Source organism: Zosterops lateralis, assembly GCF_965231275.1.
Source record: "Zosterops lateralis genome assembly, chromosome: 20".
Classification (NCBI taxonomy): domain Eukaryota; kingdom Metazoa; phylum Chordata; class Aves; order Passeriformes; family Zosteropidae; genus Zosterops; species Zosterops lateralis.
Window position 1 is genome coordinate 311,751 of NC_139780.1, and position 21,352 is coordinate 333,102.

The following is a 21,352-nucleotide window of genomic DNA, read 5'->3' on the forward strand; positions in this document are numbered from 1 at the left end:
TCCATTTGTCATCACTGAAAACTTTTCCCTTTACCTAGAATAAACCCGTTCTAACTACAATTCCATGTTCACAGAGCCTTTGAGTTGATTTGATGAGGCAGAGATGGAAAACTACATGTCTGGTCCACTGGGAAGGTACCCCACAGACACCCCCAGCACAAGACCCCTGGGGAGGCCACACACCCCCAGCTCCCTCCCTGCACCCTGTGACCCCTCCATGACTAAGGGTTGGTATTCCCAAAGAGCTGGAATCCCCAGGACAGCACCACAGCCTGGGCTACCAGAAAACCAGGTTGGGTTCTCTGGCACCAATTGCCTTACTGGAAGTTGGAGGGATGAGGCACAGCAGACTGTGTGTCCCCCCCCACAGCAAAACTCCCCAGCCCACGAGTCAGGGCAAGAGAAAATGTCAGAGGTGCTGTGTGAGCGGGATGCGAGTGGCATCTTCATTTCATTCTCCGATAACTGTAGGGCTTTGCAATTACATCTACTGATCTGATAGTTGTTAGGGAATGATCAGACAGTCATTGGCAGGGGCTGTTTGCCTTTCTGCTAATTAAATTGCATTTGATTTGCAATCAGATCTAATGAGTCGAGTGAGCTTGAGATAGGCTCAAGTGAAGCACAGTCCAGCTCCACAGCCTTGCTGTGCATGGAGAGCCACATCCCAGGGACTGCCAGAACCCACCCTGTGCACAGGGAGATGAGGGACACGCCTGCAGGTGAGCAGTGCTGTGTTTGTGGCAGGGACAGGGCTCCTGCCATGTTGCCAGCAGGTGACCTGTGAGGCTGTGGACTTTGAGAGCTGCACCAGTGTATTGGGTTGGCATGGCCAGGCTTTGGGAGCGAGGAGAATACAGGGGTGGCTTCTAGCAGGGAGAATACAGGGGTGGCTTCTGTGAGAAGCTGTCAGAAGCTTCCACCATGTCCAGCAGAGCCAATCCCTGGTGGCTCCAAAGACAGACACACCACAGGCCAAGGCTAGGCCAATCGGGAGTGATGGAAATGCCTCTGAGATTACATATTCAAGAAAGAAAATCAGAGGTTTTTGTGCCGTTGTAATTGTGGCCAGGTAATGACTTCTGTCCCTGAGAAGTGTCCCATTCCTGTCTCCCTGCAGCACTGCAAGGAAGGAGTTAGAGCTGGTAAGAAGGGAGGGGTGGGGGGGAAGGTGTTTTTAAAGTCCTGTTTTACTTTTCGTTATCCTGCTCTGATTTTGTTAGTAATAAATTTAAATAAATAATTTTAAATATTAATTAATAAATTTTAATATTTAAATAAATAAATTTAAATTTAATAAATTTAATTACTATTATCTTTAATTACTATCTAATTAGAGCCTGTTTTGCCTGTGATGGTATTTGATGAGTCATCTCTTCCAGTCCTTATCTCAACTCATGAATCCTTTGTTTTCTCTCCCCTGTCCAGCTGCAGAGGGGAGGGATAGAGAGGCTTTAGTGGGTACCTGGGAGCCAGCCAGGGTCACCCTACTACAGCCAGACACCCTGTTCCAGCAGGGAGTGCTCCTCAGGGAAATGCTCCTCTGGCTGCCAGGCCAGGAGAGAGAATGGGTACAACCCTGACTGCTGCCTGTGGAAATGGGGCAGGGAACAGAGCAGGGCAGAGACCCCAGAACGGGGCTGTTGATTCTCCCCTGCACCCCTCGTCACCAGAGGTGTGTCTGGCAGCTTCAGGGGTTTGGGGCACAGGTGTGGTTCTGGTAGACCCTGGATGTGCATTGAAAGAGGAAAGGCTGTTCTGGGCTCACACCCACCAGGCCACAGCATCACCTGGGGAGCCCTGTCGTCTCACTCTGCACCATCCAAGGCAATGGACAAGCCTGGTGCTGATGTCTGCATGTCCCTGAGTGACCCCTGCTGTGGTGGCCACACCCCAGCTGGTGGCTGGTGCTGCACCCATCCACATGCAAAGGGACATCCAGGATGCCTCTGTCACATAAATACAGCTCCTCCAGGCAGGCTGGTTGGGCACCCACACACTCAGGGTTTTTTGGGATGGCCAAGAGCCCACAGGTCACAAGCAGCAAGTGGGACCTGGCTCAGAGGCTGAAATTAAAGTGTCATCCTTGTGCCAGCTGGTGCTACTCTTACAACCCAAGATGATCCCACACAGTCATATTTTATTTTTAAAAAAGAGGAAAAATGAAAAGTCGAGAGGATTAACTGTCACAGTTAATCATATGGCACAGAGATTGTCTGGAAAGACCAGCTTAGCTTCCCTCTGAGTGCTTAAGCTGATATTAGCAAATACAAACCCTAAATGGAAGCCTAAATGGAACCTGGTGTGATTGCATAAATTTAAAGAATCTGATTAGAAATAACATAAATATTCTTTAACTTATTGAAGGCAGCCAAAGGCAACAATGTAAGACAATCAACAAAGACACCAGCATCTGGCACCTTGCTCTTCTGCTTTGAGAAATGACAGCTGCACTTTATTCAAAGGCTCTGGCAGTGGGAATTCAACACTAGAAAATATTTGAAAGTAGCCGGTTAAATTCAAAGAAAATAAGCTGATAAAAAAGTGAAGAAAACCTGTATCCACCTTGGCCAAAAAGGAGCTTTGGTGGATCCTCAGAATGGACAGTCTCCTCTGCAAACACTTCTAAAGTTCTGTCCTACCAATGGAGAAGGGCAAGTGAGTAATACGATGGAGGAGATGACATTTCCAGACAAAATAACTCAAACATCACTATGGCATCCCATCTGCCACTTACACTCCCTTTGGTGCCTTCTAGTTTTCACCAGACAATGAGAAGAGAATGTGCCCAGCTCTGCAGAGGGACAACAGATGAGCAGATCCCCTCGCAGTGTGGGAGGTACTCACAAAAGTTGCAATAAAAGCCAGATTTGGTTGATGTCTTGGCAAACTGTGACATAGGGCAGACTGAATCCAACTTTTGCACAGGAAAATCACACCTCAGAAATAAACCTCTCTGGAGGTATATGAGAGGAAGAAAGGTGGTGGATGTGCGTGGATGCAATCCTCCAGATCCAGCCTCACTCTGTGACCTTTCTCCATGCATCATCCCCTCTTGCCCACAGGATTCCCAACCTCACTGCACCCTTTGCCTCACCTCTGCCTTGCCTGGTTCTGCCCCTCTGGGAGACACCCAGGAAGGAAAATCTTGTGGTTCTGAAACTGCCCTCACTTGAGTGATCTCATCTGGGATCACTCCTGGCTATTCACCATCCACACCCCCCAGGAGGACAACAGGAGGGACCACAGGACCCAGGTTCTCCCCAGGCAACAAGATCTGGGGAGGTTTTCTGTTTATTTGACAAAAAGCAGGGGCTGGAGGAGCAGGGGCTGTGTCAGAGTCCTGACAACAGAGCTTGGAGGAAGGATGGTGGAGCAGGAGCCTGGAGGTTCAGAGCAGGGTCTTGCATTGCTTGGCAGGAGCGTCCACGAGCCAGTCTGCACTTCCTGGAACACAGGTGGGAGAGGTGGGGCTGGGTAAGGCAAGGAGACCAGTGGGATTCTCCATTAGGATCAGTGCATTCTTCTCCCGTTCTCCCCAGGTTTGTAGGGTGAGGCATCTCCAGCACTAGATTTCTGATAACCCCTAAAGCTGAGTGGGGGGAAAGCACAGGCCAGGGCGGGACAACAGCAAATATCTTTTACATGGTGAGACACCAACCCACTCTGGCCAGGTATGGCAGTCCACAAGCCTTTGGCAGGAGCTGGTATCCTGGTCCTCACTGCTCAAAGGGCTGCACAGATGTTTCTCTGGTGGTTTCAGCTCACAACCCCATGTTCAGTGCCAGGCACTTCCCACTGGGGGTCTCTGGACACTGCTCCTTGGGGGTCCCTGGGTACTGTTACCTGGGGGTCCCCACTGCAGAGCAGCATCCAAAGGAATGGTCCTACCTGTTTGCAAACTCCAGCATCAGTTCAAACAGCTCAACCCCACAGTAATTCAAAAAGTTCTTGGTGGCCCTGGCCTTGGGGGCACCAAGAGGGTCAATTTCCAGGAGAGAACATTGCAAACACCATGTCACACTGCAGCAACTCACCTATGGTTCATCAAGTCTGCATTCCTCTGTGGAGACAAAGAGAAAGCCTGAGTCTGGCACTGTGGTCTGAATAGTCCCATTTAGCACCCATAATAAACTACCCAAAAGGAACTTGTGGGTTTCTCCTTGCTCGGTGTGCTCAGCCAGAGCACTGCTGGCTGTCAGCACTCCCTCCTGCCAGCTCAGACCACAAAGTGCAGGCACTGATGAGCTGAGCTGGTCCCTGCATTGGCCCTGGGCAGTGCTCACCCTGCTTGGGCAAGATCCAGATCGTCTCGTCGGTGAAGCCGTGCAGCCTGGAAAGTCTCCCGAACAGCCTTTTGATTTGGGGTCTCACCCACTGACTTCTGCCTAAAGACAAACAGATGAGTTAGCTCCAGGCTGTGCCTGGCCCTGCATCTCCTGGGAGGCTGGTGAGTGTGTCCAGCTGAGGGTGGGATGGATGGCAGTCCCTGGGGGAAGGCTGGAGGCACTGGTGGAGGTCCTGGAGAGCAGCGGTGGCCAGGCACATGAGACACTCCATCCAGAGAGCAAGATGAGACAGAGGTCCTGACACCAGCACAGTGACCCTTCTCTTGGTTCCTGTCCCCACTGATTCTGTTCTGTGCAGCAGGACCCCCACTCTCCACCCCACTTCACCAAGGAATTTACCCAAGGCCATGGACTTGCAGCACAGTGCTGGGAGCCTGAGCCTCCACCTCCCCTGGCACCCCAAACCACTGCTCCTCCCCTGCCACACAGGGAACACAGTCCCTGCCCCAATCCAGCACCTCACCCAGGGCAGGAGTGAAGACCCCTGTCCCCTGGCCTTGCAGGACCCTCAGAAGCACCCGACACCTCTGAGCAGTTCACCTCTGCTGGCTACTCACTGTAAAGTCTCAGCATACGCAAGGTCTTCCCATTCTCTGGTCTGGTGGCAAAGACAACCATATAGGAGCGGTCGTCGGTGTCCACCAGCCGCACTGTCTTATTTCCCCTGTCTGCAAAAGGACGTGGAGAAAAATTAATTACCTCCTCCTCCTGGAAGCCCCCACGCTGCAAAGGGGCTGTAAGGGCATGAAGCCCACCAAGCCCATCTTTCCTCGGTATCTCCCCATCCTGGTTTTCTCTCTTGCTAAGGCTCATCTGAAAGCCTGGGGTAGCCCACAGACCACAGCAGAGCAGAGGGATGGGGAAGTGAAGGCAGAAAGGGCTGTAGATGGTCACTGCAGGCTGTTGGCCAGTGTCAGACTGATCTTTGGGCTGGGAATGGTGGAAAACCACTCCTGCTCCATCCCCTGGGAACATCCACTTGCAGTCTCTTTGTGGAATGAACCTGCTTTTCCCCACGGTTTGAGCTTGGTCTGAATGTGTTTATCCCAGAGGGAGGGACTGGGGGATCTGGCATGCTGCTGGGCCACCAGTCCTGGGGTGCAGCTGCCACCTGGACGCAAAGGGATGTTCCACCCAGGACAAAGGAGGGGCAGGCAGTCCTGAGGGCCATGTCCCCAGGGACAGCCAGCTGCTTCAGACAGGGATGATGGGACATGCCTCCATCCTGCCCCAAGAACCAGGCACCCCCACTCACCAGAGGTGTATTCATCCAGCCTGCCTGTTGGCTTGTAGATCGATGAAAACTTCTTGCATATCCCAGGGCTGCAGAACAGTGAAGGATATTTCAGCTGAGGTGAAGTGACCCCCTTTCCCCTGCCCTGCTCAAGAGTTGCTATCCCAGATGTGGGACTTGCTGTTCAGAGATGGGATGGTGTGGCCAGGGCAGGAATAGACAGATTGGAACAGCGGGTGCCTGGGCTGGCAGGGTACAGTGCTGGCACTGGGGATTATCCATGCCCTCTCTCATTCTCTGAGTTTCTGGGATGAGGCTGGTTCTGCTGGGAAAGTTGTAATTGTAGAGTCCTGTTCCACCCTCTGTGGTGACACTGGTCCTCGCTAGTGTTGCCCTGAGCCTGCCCTAAAGACGGGGAGCCCACAGCTGCCCCAAGCCCCTGGTGGTCCTGTCTCAGCCCCTATCCAGGTCTTTGGTGAGTGCACTGAGCTGGAGACCCACCAGTGAAGGCCCAGGGAGGAGGGTGGTGGTGAAGCCTGTGGAGAAAAGCATGTGGGACTCACGTGGGAATTGCAAATGAGACGTTCAGGTCACCATTCCCCAGGACCTCAATGTTGGCCATCGCCATCTTCAGCTGGTCCCTCTTTTCGAGGTATCGCTCAGAGTCAGAGGCCATAGCAGTGATGTACCATTTCCCTGCAACCTGGCAGTGAGAGCAGGCTGTGATCCAGAGGAGCAGGCAAGAGTGTCCCCTCCTCAGGGACCACGCCAGGACAACCTCAGTCCATGGAACACCCGAATCCCATCCAGGATTCCCTCAGGGACACCTGTGCAGGATCTGGGTGACTGTCCTCATCTGGGTGTGACAGCAAACAGTGGTGGCTGTAGTGATCCCAAGCTGTCCTCAGTACCAAAACACCTCTACAGTCCTCCCTGCTCTGCTGGTGACTGGAGACCCTTCCCTTCCCTTCCCTTCCCTTCCCTTCCCTTCCCTTCCCTTCCCTTCCCTTCCCTTCCCTTCCCTTCCCTTCCCTTCCCTTCCCTTCCCTTCCCTTCCCTTCCCTTCCCTTCCCTTCCCTTCCCTTCCCTTCCCTTCCCTTCCCTTCCCTTCCCTTCCCTTCCCTTCCCTTCCCTCACCTTGCTCTTGTCCCGCTCCCCGTTCCCCGGGTCCGCCGCCTGCACCCGCAGCACGCACGATGTGGAGAGGCTAGCTGAGAAATTGTGCTGAGAAATTGTGCTTGAATGCTGGTTGAGGAATGGGAAGAAGATAAGGGACACAATAGCTTTCAGACTAATATTGTAACTAGAAGCTAGGACAAGGCCAGCATGAGGATGAGGGAGAGGAACTGAGATCATGAGAAAGAGGAGTTAAATGCTACAAGGTGATACAACTGTTGCAATATACTGATATAACATGAAGTAAACTATTGTGTAGTCACTACCAATCAGGAGCCTGGCTTTTGCAATATGTATGAGCTAATTAAGCAAAGTATATAACTTAAGACTGTACTTTAATAAACTGAGTTCTGCTGATGACCAACTGGTGTCTGCGTCTCCCTTCTCCGACAATCCCAAGCTGTCCTCAGTACCAAAACACCTCTACAGTCCTCCCTGCTCTGCTGGTGACTGGAGACCCTTCCCTTCCCTTCCCTTCCCTTCCCTTCCCTTCCCTTCCCTTCCCTTCCCTTCCCTTCCCTTCCCTTCCCTTCCCTTCCCTTCCCTTCCCTTCCCTTCCCTTCCCTTCCCTTCCCTTCCCTTCCCTTCCCTTCCCTTCCCTTCCCTTCCCTTCCCTTCCCTTCCCTTCCCTTCCCTTCCCTTCCCTTCCCTTCCCTTCCCTTCCCTTCCCTTCCCTTCCCTCACCTTGCTCTTGTCCCGCTCCCCGTTCCCCGGGTCCGCCGCCTGCACCCGCAGCACGCACAGCAGGAGCAGCCCCAGGCTCAGCCCCATCGTTCTCATCTCGGCTCCAGCGGCTCCAGCAGTGGGGTGGGGAGTGGTGCCGGGGCTGCCGGATTTATAGCCCGGTGCTCCCTCCTCGCCACCCCCGTCCCCCGCCCCGCCGCTGGAGCCGAGCCCGGCCCCGGGGACGCTCTTGGGATTGGCTTGGGCAAGGGGGGGCTTGGAAGGGCAGGGATCAGCCCAGGGTGAACAAACCCCTGGGGCAGCGGGGGGCTTGTGCCTGCCAGCCCCAAAACAGGGTTACAGGAACTGTTGCACCACTGCTGAAATTTGGGATTTCCCCATTTCTTTGAGTCGCTTGCGAAAGAACAAAGGGAACGGTTGTTTTCCAGCGGGCTGCTGGAGGGCTGCCAGGAGGAGCGGGAGATTCTTCCCGGCACCGGCTCCGGGGCAGCCCCGTTGCCCGGTTCACCAGGCCCTCGGTGACCTGTTCTGGTCAGGCTGGAACGCGCTCCGGGGCAGCTGCTGGGATCCTGCCCAAGCCCAGCCCTGGGCCGGCACCGCCTCCCCACCTGCGCTGGGGCACAGCGGCTGCACCCCGAGCAGGTGGGCGCAGGAAGGAGTTCGTGTCTCTGTGGGAGTGTGTCCCTCCTCCCCAGAGGGTGGTGTCCCCTGTGGCCTGGCTCTGCCGGGGTCCTGGGGTCACAGCCCAACACCTGCCTGGGCACTGGGAGACTCCGGGGCAGGGGGGCAGAGGGGGAAGCAGAGGCTGCCTTCCCTCTGCAGGAGGGGGATGAAAACTGCTCTCGGGGCTCATGGCAGCATGGCCTTACTTTGGTCAGATGGGGGACCAAGGGGGGTGGCAGACAGGCATGGGGGTCCCAGTCCTGCCACAGACAGCCCTGGTGCCACCCCATTCCCAGCTGGGTGGCCTGGGAGAGACTGAGTGGGGAATGGGGTTCCCTGGGGGAGTCCCTGCAGGCAGCACGGGGCAGTGACTGCTCAACCCTGTCTGCCCAGAGCTACTGAACACACAGCTGGGCTGTGCCAGCCCCTGTCCACCCTGGCCCCATTCCTCCCTGCCCTGGCAGCTGCTCCCCTGCACCTTTCCCATCCTCTGCTCCCCATCCTCCCCATGCTGGGCACAGCAAACCACACCCAGGGAGCCCCTGACCCCCGTGGGGGGCCGACAGGAAGGGTCAGCTCCAGGACTGTTGGGCTCGGGGAGCCTGGGGGTCCTGGCAGCACCCTGCTCCCGCCAGCAAAGCACCAATCTCTGGAGCAGCTTCTGCATCTATTTATTTAGGAGATTGAGGGTGATCTTAGTGTGGAACAGGAGGTCAGCAAGAGCCTGGAGGATGGGAAGGAGCACACAGAGGGGGGTGCAGAGCCCGTCGTCCGCTGGGTCTGGAGGACTCGTGATCCTTCAGCTGCAGAGGCAGGACAGGCAGGCGACTGGTCAGAGCAGGGCAAAGCCAAGGTGACAGAGCCCCAGGGCAGGTGGGGGATCCCCCAGGGCCTGCAAGTCCCTGCTCAGCCCAGGCCATGCTGGAAGGGAGTCACAGCTTTCCCTGGCCACTCACCTGATGTCATTGATGCATTGATCTGTTGGAAAGCAAAAAAAAGGGGTGAGTGTGCCATTGGCAGCACCCTGAGCTGCACAGAGCCCCCAAGCAGAGGGGCTGCAGCTGCCACCCTGTGCCTTGGGCCACTCACCTGTCTTGGGCAGGATGGCCAGCATATCCGTGGTCAGGCCCATGGTGGGGAGGAGCTCCATGAACCTCTGCAGGACCTGGGGGCTCACGTCCTGCTCCCTTGCTGTAGCCACACACCCAGAGTAGGGGCTGGTGAGTGCAAGTAATCCCAGCAGCCAGCCCCACAGTGGGGGTCTGGGGACTGCAGGGCAGTAGCTGGACCCCAGGGAAGGGCCAGTGAACATGCAGGGTGGACACCAGGCCACCCACCGCTACCCTGGGCTGGCAGCAAAGGGGCACAAGCCCCTCAGGATGAGTGACCCATTTGCTTGAGGTGGTATGGGGTGGCTGGCAGGGTTGGGTTCTGCAGGGGGCTCTGGTTCAACCTGGCGATATCTTTAGTGCAAGGTTTCATTCACCTCAAAATTAATTCCCTAGGTGACAGACATGGACTGCTGCTGGTGGTGGCCCTGGGTAGTGGTGGGGAGACCAGCTGCTGCCCGCCAGGTGTGCCCTCATCCCTTCCCAGGAGCCAGGTCCCCACTCCCAACGCACAGAGGAGCTGCAGTGCCGTGCTGGACTCTCCCTCGCTGTGATGGGCCTCGTGCACAACAGCGTAGTTGCTGTAGTCTGTCTCCATCACACGCAGATCTCTCTCGTCTTGTGCCCCTAAGGACCCCAGAGGTGACCATTTGGGTAACATGGTACAGCCTGAGCCCTCCTGGGCCCTGCTGGGCCCCACAGCTCAGTGAGTTCACAGCCTCAAATTTGCCTGAGGGAGGTATGAGGAAGGAACCCTGCTTCATGTGGAGGAGCCAGGTGGCAGAAATTTGCCACCCACCCACAACCTCTTGCTGAGCCGTGGAGGCAGAGGAGCCAAGCCCACCTCCCACTGCTCCTGAGGCATGGGGGCTGGGGATGCCCACCCTCTGTTTTGGGGTACTCATGGCTCCAAAAGCCCCTGCCCACACATACCAATGTAGTGCCCCGCCTGCCCACTCTGCTGGAAGAGCAGCTCAAACTTTTGGCATTTGTCCATCCTGGAAAAGAAACATGAAAAAGACAAATGTGTCTAGACCACATGGGAGGGCAGTGGGGTGGTGGGCACATGAGGGAGCCCAGGCTGCCCAGGGGGATGCCCTGAGGCAGGACTGGGCAGCCCGGAGCAGTCGGGGAGTTGCTGTGGTGGGGAAGGGCCTCCCTGGCACACAGGGAACATGGCGAGCAGGATGGACACTTACAGGGGCCAGACCAACTTCATGGTCAGATCCCCTTCTGGCATGAAGCTGACAATGGCCATGGATGACTTCATCCCATCCTTCATCTTCAGGAAGATGGAGCAGTTGGACGCGATGGCTGTGACATGCCACACCCCTGCAAACTGCAGCAGAACATCACCAGTGGAATTTGGAAAAGCTGTGAGGGATCTGCACTCCTGACAGGGGGACCTGACAGGGGGACCTGCACTCCTCCATGGGGGACCAGGCAGCCCAGTGCAGAAATTTGCCAACCTGCAGCAGACCTGCCACTGTCTGTGGGGACCTGTCACTCCCTTCAGGGACCTGCCACCATCTCTGGGGATCTGCCCTCCACTATGGGGAACATGACCCACTGTACAAACCTGACAGCCAGTGGTGGCAGACCTGCCACCCTCTCTGTGAACCAGCCGGGCAGACATGGGGACCTGCCACCTTCCTGCATGCAGAACACCCTGTCCTGCCCCATGCTAAGAGTACAGGTGCAGCACCTGGCCTGTGTCCCCTGGGGAAGTGCCACATGCTTGAGGACATCATGGCCCCACGTGTTGGTGTCCTTGCAGTGGGGCTGGCGCTGGACACAGCAGCCAGGACTAACCTGGTTTTGCACAGGCTCTCCTTGAAGCTGCCCTGGAATTGGCTCGGGAATGGGGATGGCAGATTCCTGGGGGTGCAGCACAGGCCCCCTGCCCCAGCCAGCCCCTCCAGCCCAGGCAGGATGTGCCGGGCAGCACCCTGTGCAGTTACCTTCTCGGTGTCCAGGTCCGGCTGCAGGGGGACCTCGGCCGCTGCCTGCAGCAAGCAGAGCAGGGCCAGAGCCAGGCTGGGCAGTGCTGCTGTCATTCTCGCCCTGGAGTGGATGTGGGCAGGAGAGGCTGCACCCACCTTTATAGCCCCCACTGCTGGCAGCACTCCTGCCCACACCAGCTTTATGCAACAGGTTATACAAGAGCGGGGATAACCTGTGCTCGACTTAGATGACGGTGCTGGCCTGTCCCCCTCAGCTCCAGATGAATGCAGCCTTGTGTAAGACCCAGCCCAGAGCACGCCAGGACCGAGTGCTGCCCCGTGCCTGCTCTGTGTCTGGGGAGGAGTGTGAGGGGTCCCTTCCTGGCTGTTCCCACCAGTTCTGGGGTCTGCCAGTGATGGGATGGGTCCTGTCCTGCCTCAGGATCCTCAGTGCCAGAGAATGGTTGTGCTGGTGTTCTACCCCAGGCCAAGCCACAGCCCAGTGCCCTCAGAAGGGGTGGTGGCTTCTTAGGCTGGTGGCAGCAGGATCAGACCCCACTGCTGGAGAGGGTCTGGGTGGATGGGATGGAACCCAGGGGGTAGTGTAGCAATGTATCTGAATAACTTCGGCCACTCCCTGTAGCAGCCAAACTGTTTGTAGATAAGAAGACACCTGCAATCTTGTTTTTCAGAATTCTCAAGGATTCGTCAAGGCTACAGGAACAACACATCTAAAAATAATGAGCAAGAGCCTGAGAAAGTGTCTATGAGAAATGCAAAACTCAGATAGAAGACACACAGCGTGGTGATGGACACTTGACCAATTGGATGCCCTGAAGGATGTGTGCTTGTCTGATGGACAAATGACTTAGCCAGCTGAGAGACTCCTGCAGTTGTGAACAGTAGTGCTAGGAACTATAACTGTAGCTTAATATAAACAATAAATGGCTTCTGTTGGAATCATATTGATTTGTTTATTTCAATAGCCCATTTTCCCCCTGCAGGGTAGTCAGGATTGAGCCACACCCAGAGCTCACAGACATCCTTCTGCTTCATGTCCATCCTTCCCCAAACTTCTGGAGACTCCCTGATTGCCCATTGCCCCATTCCCATGCTGGCAGGCTGCTCTCCAGCAGGGAAACCGAGCCAGGGAGGCTGGGGGAGCCCCAGGGTGCCCAAGGGGCAGAGGAAGAGCAGGTGCCCCAGTGGGTACGAGCCTCAGGAGCCCCTTTTTCTAGGATGGGGCAGGTTCAGTGGCCAGGCAGCACCATGGGGCAGGGCTGTGAGCACACACGGGGTCTCAACCCCAGTCCCAACCCTACTGGCCATGCTTTCCCCTCCCCATCACCTTGTTTGGGGCTGCCCCACAACAATCCAGCAGACGAGGGCTGTTTTTTTATGGGTTTTAATTGAGACAGGGATACAGGTGTGGGTTGTGAAGCCAGGGAGTGAAGGCTGCAGGGGCCACTGGGGGTCAGATGGGCAGGGTGGTCACCAGCCTGTGGTGCTGTTGGGGGTCAGGCTGGCAGCAGCTGGTGGCTCTGCCTGGAAAAGATGGGGAGTGAGCACAGCTGAGCTGTGGGAGACCAGGTAACACACGGGGGGGACATGGGCCTGGCCAGCCTCACACTGAGCGGGCAGGGACCCCACAGGGCTGGGTGGAGGATCCCCAGTAGGTGTGAGGAGAGGAGCAGCCTGGGGAAGGGCTGTGGAGGGGCTGGGGGCTCTGAGGGGTGACATGGCTTTAAGCATCCCCATACTCTCCCACAGGGCTGGTCTGGGCCCCAGTGACAGCAGGACTCACCTAAGCAGCATCTGCCATGCATTTGTCTGCAGGAGGAAGAAACGGAGATCAGCTCCTCTGGGGGCTGTGGGACTTCAGCCCCCTGAGGGATCCTAAATGAGGGTACCCCATGCTGGCCCCATAGAGAAGCAGGGACAAGCCAGCAGGATCTCCTTCTCAGTGTCACCCCCTACTCCCCAGCACCATCCCTGTGCTCCCAGCCTCACCTGTTTGGGGCAGGATGAGGATCTCATCGTCTGTCAGGCCCTGCCCCCTGGAGAACTCAGTGAACATCTCCAGGCGCTCGGGACTCAGCTCCTTTGTCCGGCCTGCAGCCAAGAGCAGGGTGAGAGGCAGCCACCCCGTACCCGCCAGCACAGGGGCACAGGCAGCCCAGCAAGGGGGTCCTGACACAGCCATCATCCCCCCAAGGTCACCCCAGCTTGGGAAATGACCCTAACCCTGCCCTTCTCCCATGGGAAAGACAGACATCCCAGGGCAGACGTACTGTAGAGCAGCACCATGGTGGAGGAACCAGTGCCCTTGGAGATCTGGGTGGCCACCAAGGCGTACTCCTCGTAGTTGGTGTCCACCACATGGATGTTGTGCTTGCTGCCCCAGCCTGTGGGGGACATGAGGCACAGCTCAGCCCTGAGCTCCATCAGCCCCAAGGCAGGATCAGGCACAGCAAGGCTGTGAGGGTGTGTGGGGCTGCCCCACTGAAGCTGGGCACTCACGTGGGCTGGTGTAGGTGAATCGTCCTGGCTGCTCTGTCTTGGTGTAAAGACTGTTCCTTGTCACACACTGGTCACCCCTGGGGAGCACAGCAGCACGGGATGCACCAGTGGCCACCCCCAACAACCCCTCCCCACTCATGCCCTCCCTGTGCCCCCATACTTGGGGTAGGTGGAGGTGACTTCAAGGTTCCCCTCTGCGGTGGCGGAGATGATGGTGGTGCACATCTTCATCAGGTGCCTCTTCTCCTTGAACCAGTCAGAGTTGGAGGCCAGGCCGATGCTGTACCATCTCCCTGTGAGCTGCACACAACCTCCACTCAGCCCCAGCTGGGCACAGACCGTGTCTCACCCCACAGCCCCAGCCCAGGCCGTGTCCCTCACCCCCGGCAGCCCATTCCCTAAAGCAGGACAGTGTCCCAGGGGCCTCATTTGCAGGGAGCTGCTACAGCTTTTGGCAACCACAAAATCCAGGAACAAGGAAACTCCTGTTTCATGACATGCCCTTCACTGCCCTTGGGTGTTTCCTTCCTCTTCATCGCAAGCCCAGGGAGTGTGACAGGACTGCCTGGCTCTGAGACACCATTTCCATCCATCCCCATGGGGGTGTGAGGAGCGGTCAGGACACTGGCTCCAGCACGGCTCATTCCAGTCCAGTGTATGGAGCCAGCAGTGTGATGCCCCTGAGGGGAATTGCCAACCTTGAAGGGCAGCTGTGCTGCAATCACCCTTGCAGCATATCTCAAACTCCTGTCCTTGCAGGAAGTATCTCCCTCCATCCCCATCACCTCCCTGGGGTAGCTGTGTCCTCCAGGACCTTTCCAGGGGAAGAGGGGTGTAGGGAATACCCCATCACAGCAGCTCTTTTTTTTTTTTTTTTTTTTTTTTTTTTGTGGCCCTGGACTGGGGTCTTTGTTGGGGAGGGGTTCCCATGGCCCATCTCTGTGCTGTCACACTGAGACTGCATTTCTCACTCTCCCCTGTAAGATCCCTGTGCATTCACACCACACAGCAGCAGCTTGGACCCATGCCTAACCCAGGGTCCTGCCCCACAGGCTGGAGCCTGGATGCTGCATCCCTTCCAGAGCCACTAAACCCAGGTGCTGGGAGTCCCCAGGATGGGGGGCTGCATGAGCCTGGCCCCTCATCCACCTGCACCACCCCCTCCCCACATTTTCAGGGCAAGGATCCCCCCAAACACCCCAAACCTCCACAGAGATGATGCCGGTTGGCCTGGTTCACCTTGTCCTGCTGGAAGTCAGCTTGGACAGGAATGCTGTCCTGGGCGTGCAGTGTCCCGAGCAGGGCCAGCCCCAGGATGCTGAGCAGTGTGGCCTGCATGGCAAAGCCGGGCTGAGCCGAGAGCTGGAAGCAGAGGCTGCAGTGCTGGAGAGTTTGTCAAGCCCCTATTTATGGGCAGGCGCTGCAGGGGCCCCCGGGAGCCAGCCCTGCCTCCCCTCGTGCCGTTATGCAAGCTGGAGTGGGACAGAGCACTGAAGCCAAAGGGCAAGGAGGGGATCCTGAGAATGCTTCCCTCCTGTTGATACAACATATTTGCTCCAGGGTGCCAAACTGCTCTGCAGTGAAAACAGCCAGCACTGCCCTGCCCCCAGAGCTGCTCGGACCCAGAGTGAGGCTTCAGCGAGATGGAGGAAACGTCCAGTGCCTGCCAGGGCCCAACCCAACCCATGGGACTTGACACCTGTGGGACCCCCTGCTTTGCCTTGGCTTTGTCCCTGCATCGTCCAAGGCAGTGTCTCTGCTGGCCCCAGCACCACTGGTGAGCCCCATGCTCAGCTCCCTGGGGACCAGCCAGATGTGCTGTAGAACTTGACACCCCACCACTCTACACCGTTTTCCAGGAGGAGCTGGAGACGCCCTCCCCCTTGGTTTGGGGTCACCAGCGAGTACTAAGTTGCCCCCTCAATCTGGGGACGCCCCTGCAGGTGAGGGCAGGGGGTGTATGCCGGGGGCCAGCAGCAATGCCCGCGGGTCTGGCAGGGTTCAGGCAGGGCTGGCCATGCTGGCAGAGCCCCAGCCCCGCGGCACGGCCCTGCCAAGGTGCTTTACGTAAGGAGCATGTTTCCAGAACAGCTGGTTTTCCCCTGGCAGCCCCCCCTCCACATTCTCTTCCCCGCACCCCGCTGTGAGGCCGGCCCCGCGGATGTAGGAAAACAAAACAAAAGCTGAGCCAGGCAGGACTGGACATCACGAGAGCCTGGCTGGGGCCGCGCACGCTGTGCTGGGGCTCAGGTTCCCCGGAGCTCACCCTCAGGGTGCGGGGGGAACTCGCTCCATCGGGCAGAGCAGAGGGGTGTCAGGAAGTTGCCCCTGCTGCCAGGTACCCCCAGCTCCCTGCCCAGGTGCCGGGAGGTGCCCGATGGGTACCCAGGTGGTGCCCAGCTCTCCTGGGGGCGGCAAAGCTGGGAGCCAGCCCCAGGATCTGGTGGCGAACTGGTGCAAATTGAGGAGTGTGGGAGAACTTGGGGGCATAAGGGGACACCAACGATGGCAAGGGACAGAAAGAAATAGGGCTGGGGGCAGGACGGGGTGTCTGGGCTGTGGGTCCCCGCGGCAGCTGGACACAGACCCTTGGGCATAACCTGGGTGTTTGCAATCAGAAATGGTTTAGCCCCAGTGGATGGGCTGAGCCGGGATGATGGGTGTGGGGAATCCTTGGGGACCAGCCCAGCTCCCCGGGGCTCTCCCCTTGCTTCTTTATCCCCCGGCCCTGTGCAGCTACTTCGGGGTGCAGTCAAAATGAGCTGGACCCACCGCAGCCCGTCCGTGTCAGGCTCGGTGGGCGGCCGGGCTGGACACGGCTGCCCCGAACGTGGGTGGTGGGAACAGGGGCTGGCTCCGGGCACAGCACGTGGCTTCCCTTACATAATTCCCCGATAAACAACATGTGTTACCAGTTCCCGCTAGGATTGCAAAATACCGGTCTGGGGACAGAGGGCTACTCCCCGCGCCGGGGCTGCGGTGTGGGGGGAATGGGGCCCCCACTGCCGAGCCGCTCCCTGTGCCCCCCTGGAGCCACCGGCAGTGGGGACAACTTGCCTGCAGTGCCTGGCAGGACAGCCTCGGCCAGGCTGGGAGGAGGGGGCCGATGAGGGGCTGCACCATTAACGCTGGGGGTCTGCCCTAGGGGAAGACCGTGAAGCCCCTCTGGGCCCCTGCCTGTCGCTCTGAGAGGTGCTGGCTGTGCAGGCAGCAGGGAGCAGCCCCTCGGGGAATGAACTCTGCAGGGCTAGGGCAGGTGAATGGGGTGTTTTCTAGCCCTGGAGGCCCTGGGGAATGGGAAGCAGGATTGTGGGACTAAGATTTCCTCCTCTGGGGTCCCTGAGTGATCTCCCAGCTTGCTGGGGGAAAAGGCAGATGCTGTGTTCTCCCCAGTACCCCACAGTCCATGGGGCATGGACTGTGGCCCCAGGCATGGTGCTGTTCCCCTCAGTGCTGGACCAAGGCACCACACCACAGGAACCACCACAACCCTGCCCCACTCTCCCATGGCTGGGGAAGGCTCACAGAGATGGGAAGGGTCTGCATGGAAGGGGCTGCAGAGCCCCCCAACACCCCCTTGGCACCCCCAGCCAGGAGCAGATATCCAAGGCACTGGCAGCCCGTGGTGGAGGCAGTGCTGGCCTGGCTGGGGCAGACAGAGAGGTGATGGGCCTGTACACAGGCTCTTCTCTGAGGTGTTTATTGGGGTGCTGCTGGCTGCTGCAGGAGAACGGGGCACACAGCAGAGGGGGGACACAAGCTGGGGGGCACAGGACAAGGACAAATGCAGCTGCCAGCACAGCACAGCTGGAGGGGCTGAGGAGCCCCAGGGCTGGCTCCAGAGCTGTGGAGCAGCAGTAGGAGCTGACAAAAGTGTGGCTCAGATCTGTGTGGCCATAGGCAGCTGTGTGAGGTGAGGGCTGAGTCCTGGGGACTCCTGGCAACTCCATCTGCACTTACAGCTTCATTTCTGGAAGGAAGAGAAGTTCTGAGGGGCTGGGGGGGGTGTCCAAGCCCAGCACCAGAGTTGGAGACCTACCTCTGCCTCCTCAAGCACCAATGACAGGTGGTGGCTCTGTTCCCAGGGTGCCCCTGTGCCAGGACACCTCATCCCAAACCAACCCTCACCCCAGGAAACACCGATATAGATCCATCAAGCCCCGTCTGACCCATGTCGGGGGTGAGTGGGGTTTGCTTTGCCAGGATGTACCTGATGCCCATCCTGAGTGACGTTTGCCAAACAAGGGTACAGACACTGTTCTGGGGAATGGTCTTCACAGCCTCTCCCTTTCCAGACCAGCCCCACCCACACTCCTGGGGCAGGACCACACAGCCACGCTGCAGTGTGGATCTGGCCCAGTGTGCCCAGCCCACTGCCAGGACAGGGACACCCAAGCAGTGCCCAGTGTGGGACCAAGCACATGGGGGCACCCAGCACCTCCAACTCACCATCAAGGACGTGAGACTCATCCGCAGAGTCACAAAACCCTGCAAGAGACAGAGCCCAAAGGGGGGATCACCTTGTCTGGGACCTGGCACTCTCCAGCCCCTGCACCTGCAGGACACTTCAGGGCATAGCCCCATCCTTTCAACTTTGTCCCTGGGGTGACAGGAGAATGGAAACAGAACCCAGACGGGTCTCCCTGAGGACCGTGTGCCACCCACCGTAGGTGGGGAAGTAGTAGGTGACATCCTCACTCAGACCCACGGCCCTGACGCGCTGCTCGAACTTGTCTGCGACAGCGTCACTGACCAGGCTGCTCCGTCCTGCACGGGGGAAGACACCATCAGCAGCCTCAGGCCTGGCCCTGGCCTGAAGCCCCCCCATGGCCCTACACAAGGCTCAAGGCCCAGGGGCTTTCAGCTCAGCTCAGTTCCCCCCTTGCCCACTCCCCCACAGCATCTGGGGACAATTCTCCAGGTGGGAGTGACCCCCATTCCCATGTTGGTCCTCCGAGGCTCAGCTGGCCTCTCCTTAGTCCAGCACAGGTTTTCCACCATAATCCTTCACCTGCCATAGGTCCTGAGCCTCAACCTACCATAGAGCTTAACAGAGATGTTGCGGCCCTTCTGGTAGTAGAGGATGATGAAGCTGCTGGGGTCAGCCTCGCCCACCACCATATCCACCTTGTTGCTTTTCCTATGGCCTGAGAAGGACGAGAGGATAAACCAGTTAGTCCCAATCAATCCTGGTTAGCCTCAGCATTGTCCAGAGGCTTCGTTTCACCACAAGCCATGTGTACAAGGGCTGAAAATCAGGGCCAGAGGGGGGCACCCACAGGCACCAGCCCATGGTGTCACCTGTGATGGCATCCAACACTTAGGGACCCAAGACATAAAATACTGGGAGTGCACTGGGAAGAGGGACATTGGTACCAAAACCCTGCTGAGAGCAGGACTGGGGAGCTCCAGCAGCCTCCTGCCATCCCAGACCAGTTTCCCTCACCCTTCAGCAGGAAGCGTCCAGGGGCCTGGGCAGGAAGGTAGTGCTGCCTGATTTCCCAGCACATCCTGTCCCTGCATGGGGAGAAGAGAAGGAGATGTCAGTTCAGGCTGTGGAGGATCTTCCTGGGTCCCTGCCCACCCTGCCTGCCAAGGCACACAAGCTGTCTGTTTCCCTGGGAGTTTGTTTTCCCCCTAGGGAAAGATGTCCCAGAATACCGAGGAGACGTTGTGAGAGATGCTGAGCCCAAAATCTCCTGAGCCTAAGGAGTCCCTGCCATCTCCCTGCAGCACTGAGCCTGGTCAGGACCTCAGGGCCTACCAGGCTGGGGAAAGTGCTCACAGGTGTGCTGAAGGTCACCATCCTCAGACACGCTGTCCCTGGGATAGTCCCAAGAGCCAGTCCTGGGCTGGGCAGCCATGGACCCACCACATGCCTCAGTTTCTCCAGCCTGGGCACCCCCAGCCCAGCCTGGGCTAGTGGCCATGCAGGTGGCAGGGTGCCCATCACAGCCAGAGCACCCATTGTGGCCAGAGCTTCTACTACAAAACTCTCTGGAGAGTATCCCACGCACACTTGGCTCTAGGGCAGCTCTGTCCTCTTTGCAGCCTGTGGCCAGGGCACTGTTAGTGCTGTGACCTGCTTTCAGAGTCCCCATCCCAGGGCACCAGTCTTGTTCTGACCTGCCTGCAGCATCCCTGTCCCTGCCCGTGCCCCCTGTGCCTGGCATCACTCACATCTTCCTGAAGGTGCTGATGGCCAGGCTCTGCCCATCCAGAGTACTCATTGTCACCATCGTGGCCTCCAGCTGGTGGCTGTGCTCTGCCAGGTGGCTGCAGCGGGAGGCCATGCCGACCAGGAACCACTTCCCTGAGAGCTGCACGGCACAGGGATGGCACCATCTACAGGGCCACCAGCCCGGGGTGCCACCACCCAACCACCCTGAGCACCCTCCTTCCCCTCAGCTGGCATCTCTGCCCACAGCCTGTCCTTGGGGGGCCCACAGCCTGTCCCTTGGGGGGCCCACAGCCTGTCCCTTGGGGGGCCCACAGCCTGTCCTTTGGGGGGCCCACAGCCTGTCCCTTGGGGGGCCCACAGCCTGTCCCTTGGGGTGCCCACAGGGCACAACCACCCCTCAGGTGCTGGCAGGTGGGATGGCAGGGCAGAAAGAGCCTGACATGGGGACAGGATGGGGGTGTAGGGGATGTCCAAGGCACCTGCCCATGGCTCACACTGCCCACAGCACTGTGGGCACCCAGTGCCACACTGGGTGTGTGCTGGACATCCCTTTATACTGCAGCCGCAGCTCGGCCCCACCAGCAGAGCCCTGAGCTCAGCCCAAGGAGCATAATCGGCCCTGCAGCAGCTCAGGATGGGTGAGGAGGGGGGTCCCTGTGAGGCCCCGGCCCCCAGGCCTGCTCTGTGGGCAATGTGGGGGCCGGGCTGGGCTGTGTGTGCAGGCACCGAGGGGCGGGGAGGCCGAGTCTGGGGGGGACAGAGGGGATCAGCTGTGGAGGGGGACACAGGATGGGCTGCAAGGGTGGGGAAGGGCACAGGGGGTCAGTGCTGGACGGGGATACAGAAGGACGAGCTGCAAAGGCCGGTGTGGGGGGCACACCTGGGGTCAGCCCTGCAGGGACACAGGAAACAGGAACCACCAGGGCTCCCTGCAGCCCGCCCGAGCGCGGGGTCAGCGGATTGCCCACAGACCCCTCAGCCCAGCCCCTCACCTGGTGCAGGCTGAGCCCCTCCTGAGCCGCCACCTTCTCCAGCGGACTCTGGGGAGGGGGCGGCCGCCGTCTCCGCGCCGCCCTCTGCCCCCGCGCCGTCAGGAGCAGCCCCAGGAGCAGGAGGGTCTGCAGGGCCGCCATGTGCCACTGTGCCCGGCCGGGGCTGCCGGGAAGCGGCGGGGCCAGGCGGGCACGGCCGGGAGGCCTCGGGGCGGCCGGACGGGGCCGGGGCCAGGACCAGGGTCACGGCTGGACGGGGCCGGCCCCGGGGTCACGCCAGGCCAGGCCGGAGGCCCGTGAGGGGCCTGAACAGGCCCGGGGGTCAGGGGGTCACGGGTGGGCATGGCCTGTTGAAATAGGGGCGTGGTCTAATGTGGGCGTGGCGTGGGAGGGCGTGGTCGCGGGGGTGTGGCCTGTGGCGGGCGCGGTCGGGCGGGGCGGGGCGGGGCGGCGCTGCCAATGCGGGGGGGCACCCCTGAGCGATCGCGCCGCGCTCGGCTC

At 58.7% G+C, this 21,352-nt stretch overlaps 4 protein-coding genes across 4 annotated transcripts; all 4 read right to left on the reverse strand.

Annotated features, from left to right (window-relative positions):
• Positions 1-3,253: 3,253 nt before the first annotated feature.
• LOC310917522 (extracellular fatty acid-binding protein-like) lies at positions 3,254-7,584 on the reverse strand. The gene is made up of 7 exons (XM_083875847.1): positions 7,444-7,584; positions 6,147-6,286; positions 5,605-5,672; positions 4,907-5,017; positions 4,287-4,388; positions 4,038-4,063; positions 3,254-3,447 (listed from the first exon to the last, which is right to left on the reverse strand). The coding sequence occupies exons 1-6, from the start codon at positions 7,537-7,539 to the stop codon at positions 4,038-4,040; spliced, it is 543 nt and encodes a 180-aa protein (XP_083731973.1). The 5' UTR covers positions 7,540-7,584; the 3' UTR covers positions 3,254-3,447.
• A 1,215-nt stretch (positions 7,585-8,799) lies between these two features.
• LOC310917565 (lipocalin-15-like) lies at positions 8,800-11,276 on the reverse strand. Its single transcript, XM_083875949.1, has 7 exons — positions 11,177-11,276; positions 10,415-10,554; positions 10,149-10,213; positions 9,729-9,842; positions 9,196-9,297; positions 9,063-9,084; positions 8,800-8,909 (listed from the first exon to the last, which is right to left on the reverse strand). Exons 1-7 carry the CDS (start codon positions 11,270-11,272, stop codon positions 8,906-8,908), a joined length of 543 nt encoding a protein of 180 aa, XP_083732075.1. The 5' UTR covers positions 11,273-11,276; the 3' UTR covers positions 8,800-8,905.
• A 1,257-nt stretch (positions 11,277-12,533) lies between these two features.
• LOC310917579 (lipocalin-like) lies at positions 12,534-15,076 on the reverse strand. The gene is made up of 7 exons (XM_083875975.1): positions 14,918-15,076; positions 13,839-13,978; positions 13,679-13,755; positions 13,450-13,563; positions 13,169-13,270; positions 12,963-12,988; positions 12,534-12,703 (listed from the first exon to the last, which is right to left on the reverse strand). The coding sequence occupies exons 1-6, from the start codon at positions 15,014-15,016 to the stop codon at positions 12,963-12,965; spliced, it is 558 nt and encodes a 185-aa protein (XP_083732101.1). The 5' UTR covers positions 15,017-15,076; the 3' UTR covers positions 12,534-12,703.
• A 2,290-nt stretch (positions 15,077-17,366) lies between these two features.
• On the reverse strand, positions 17,367-20,998 carry C8G (complement C8 gamma chain). Its single transcript, XM_083876034.1, has 7 exons — positions 20,852-20,998; positions 19,859-19,998; positions 19,125-19,195; positions 18,718-18,825; positions 18,344-18,445; positions 18,128-18,166; positions 17,367-17,648 (listed from the first exon to the last, which is right to left on the reverse strand). The coding sequence occupies exons 1-7, from the start codon at positions 20,990-20,992 to the stop codon at positions 17,635-17,637; spliced, it is 615 nt and encodes a 204-aa protein (XP_083732160.1). The 5' UTR covers positions 20,993-20,998; the 3' UTR covers positions 17,367-17,634.
• Positions 20,999-21,352: the final 354 nt, after the last annotated feature.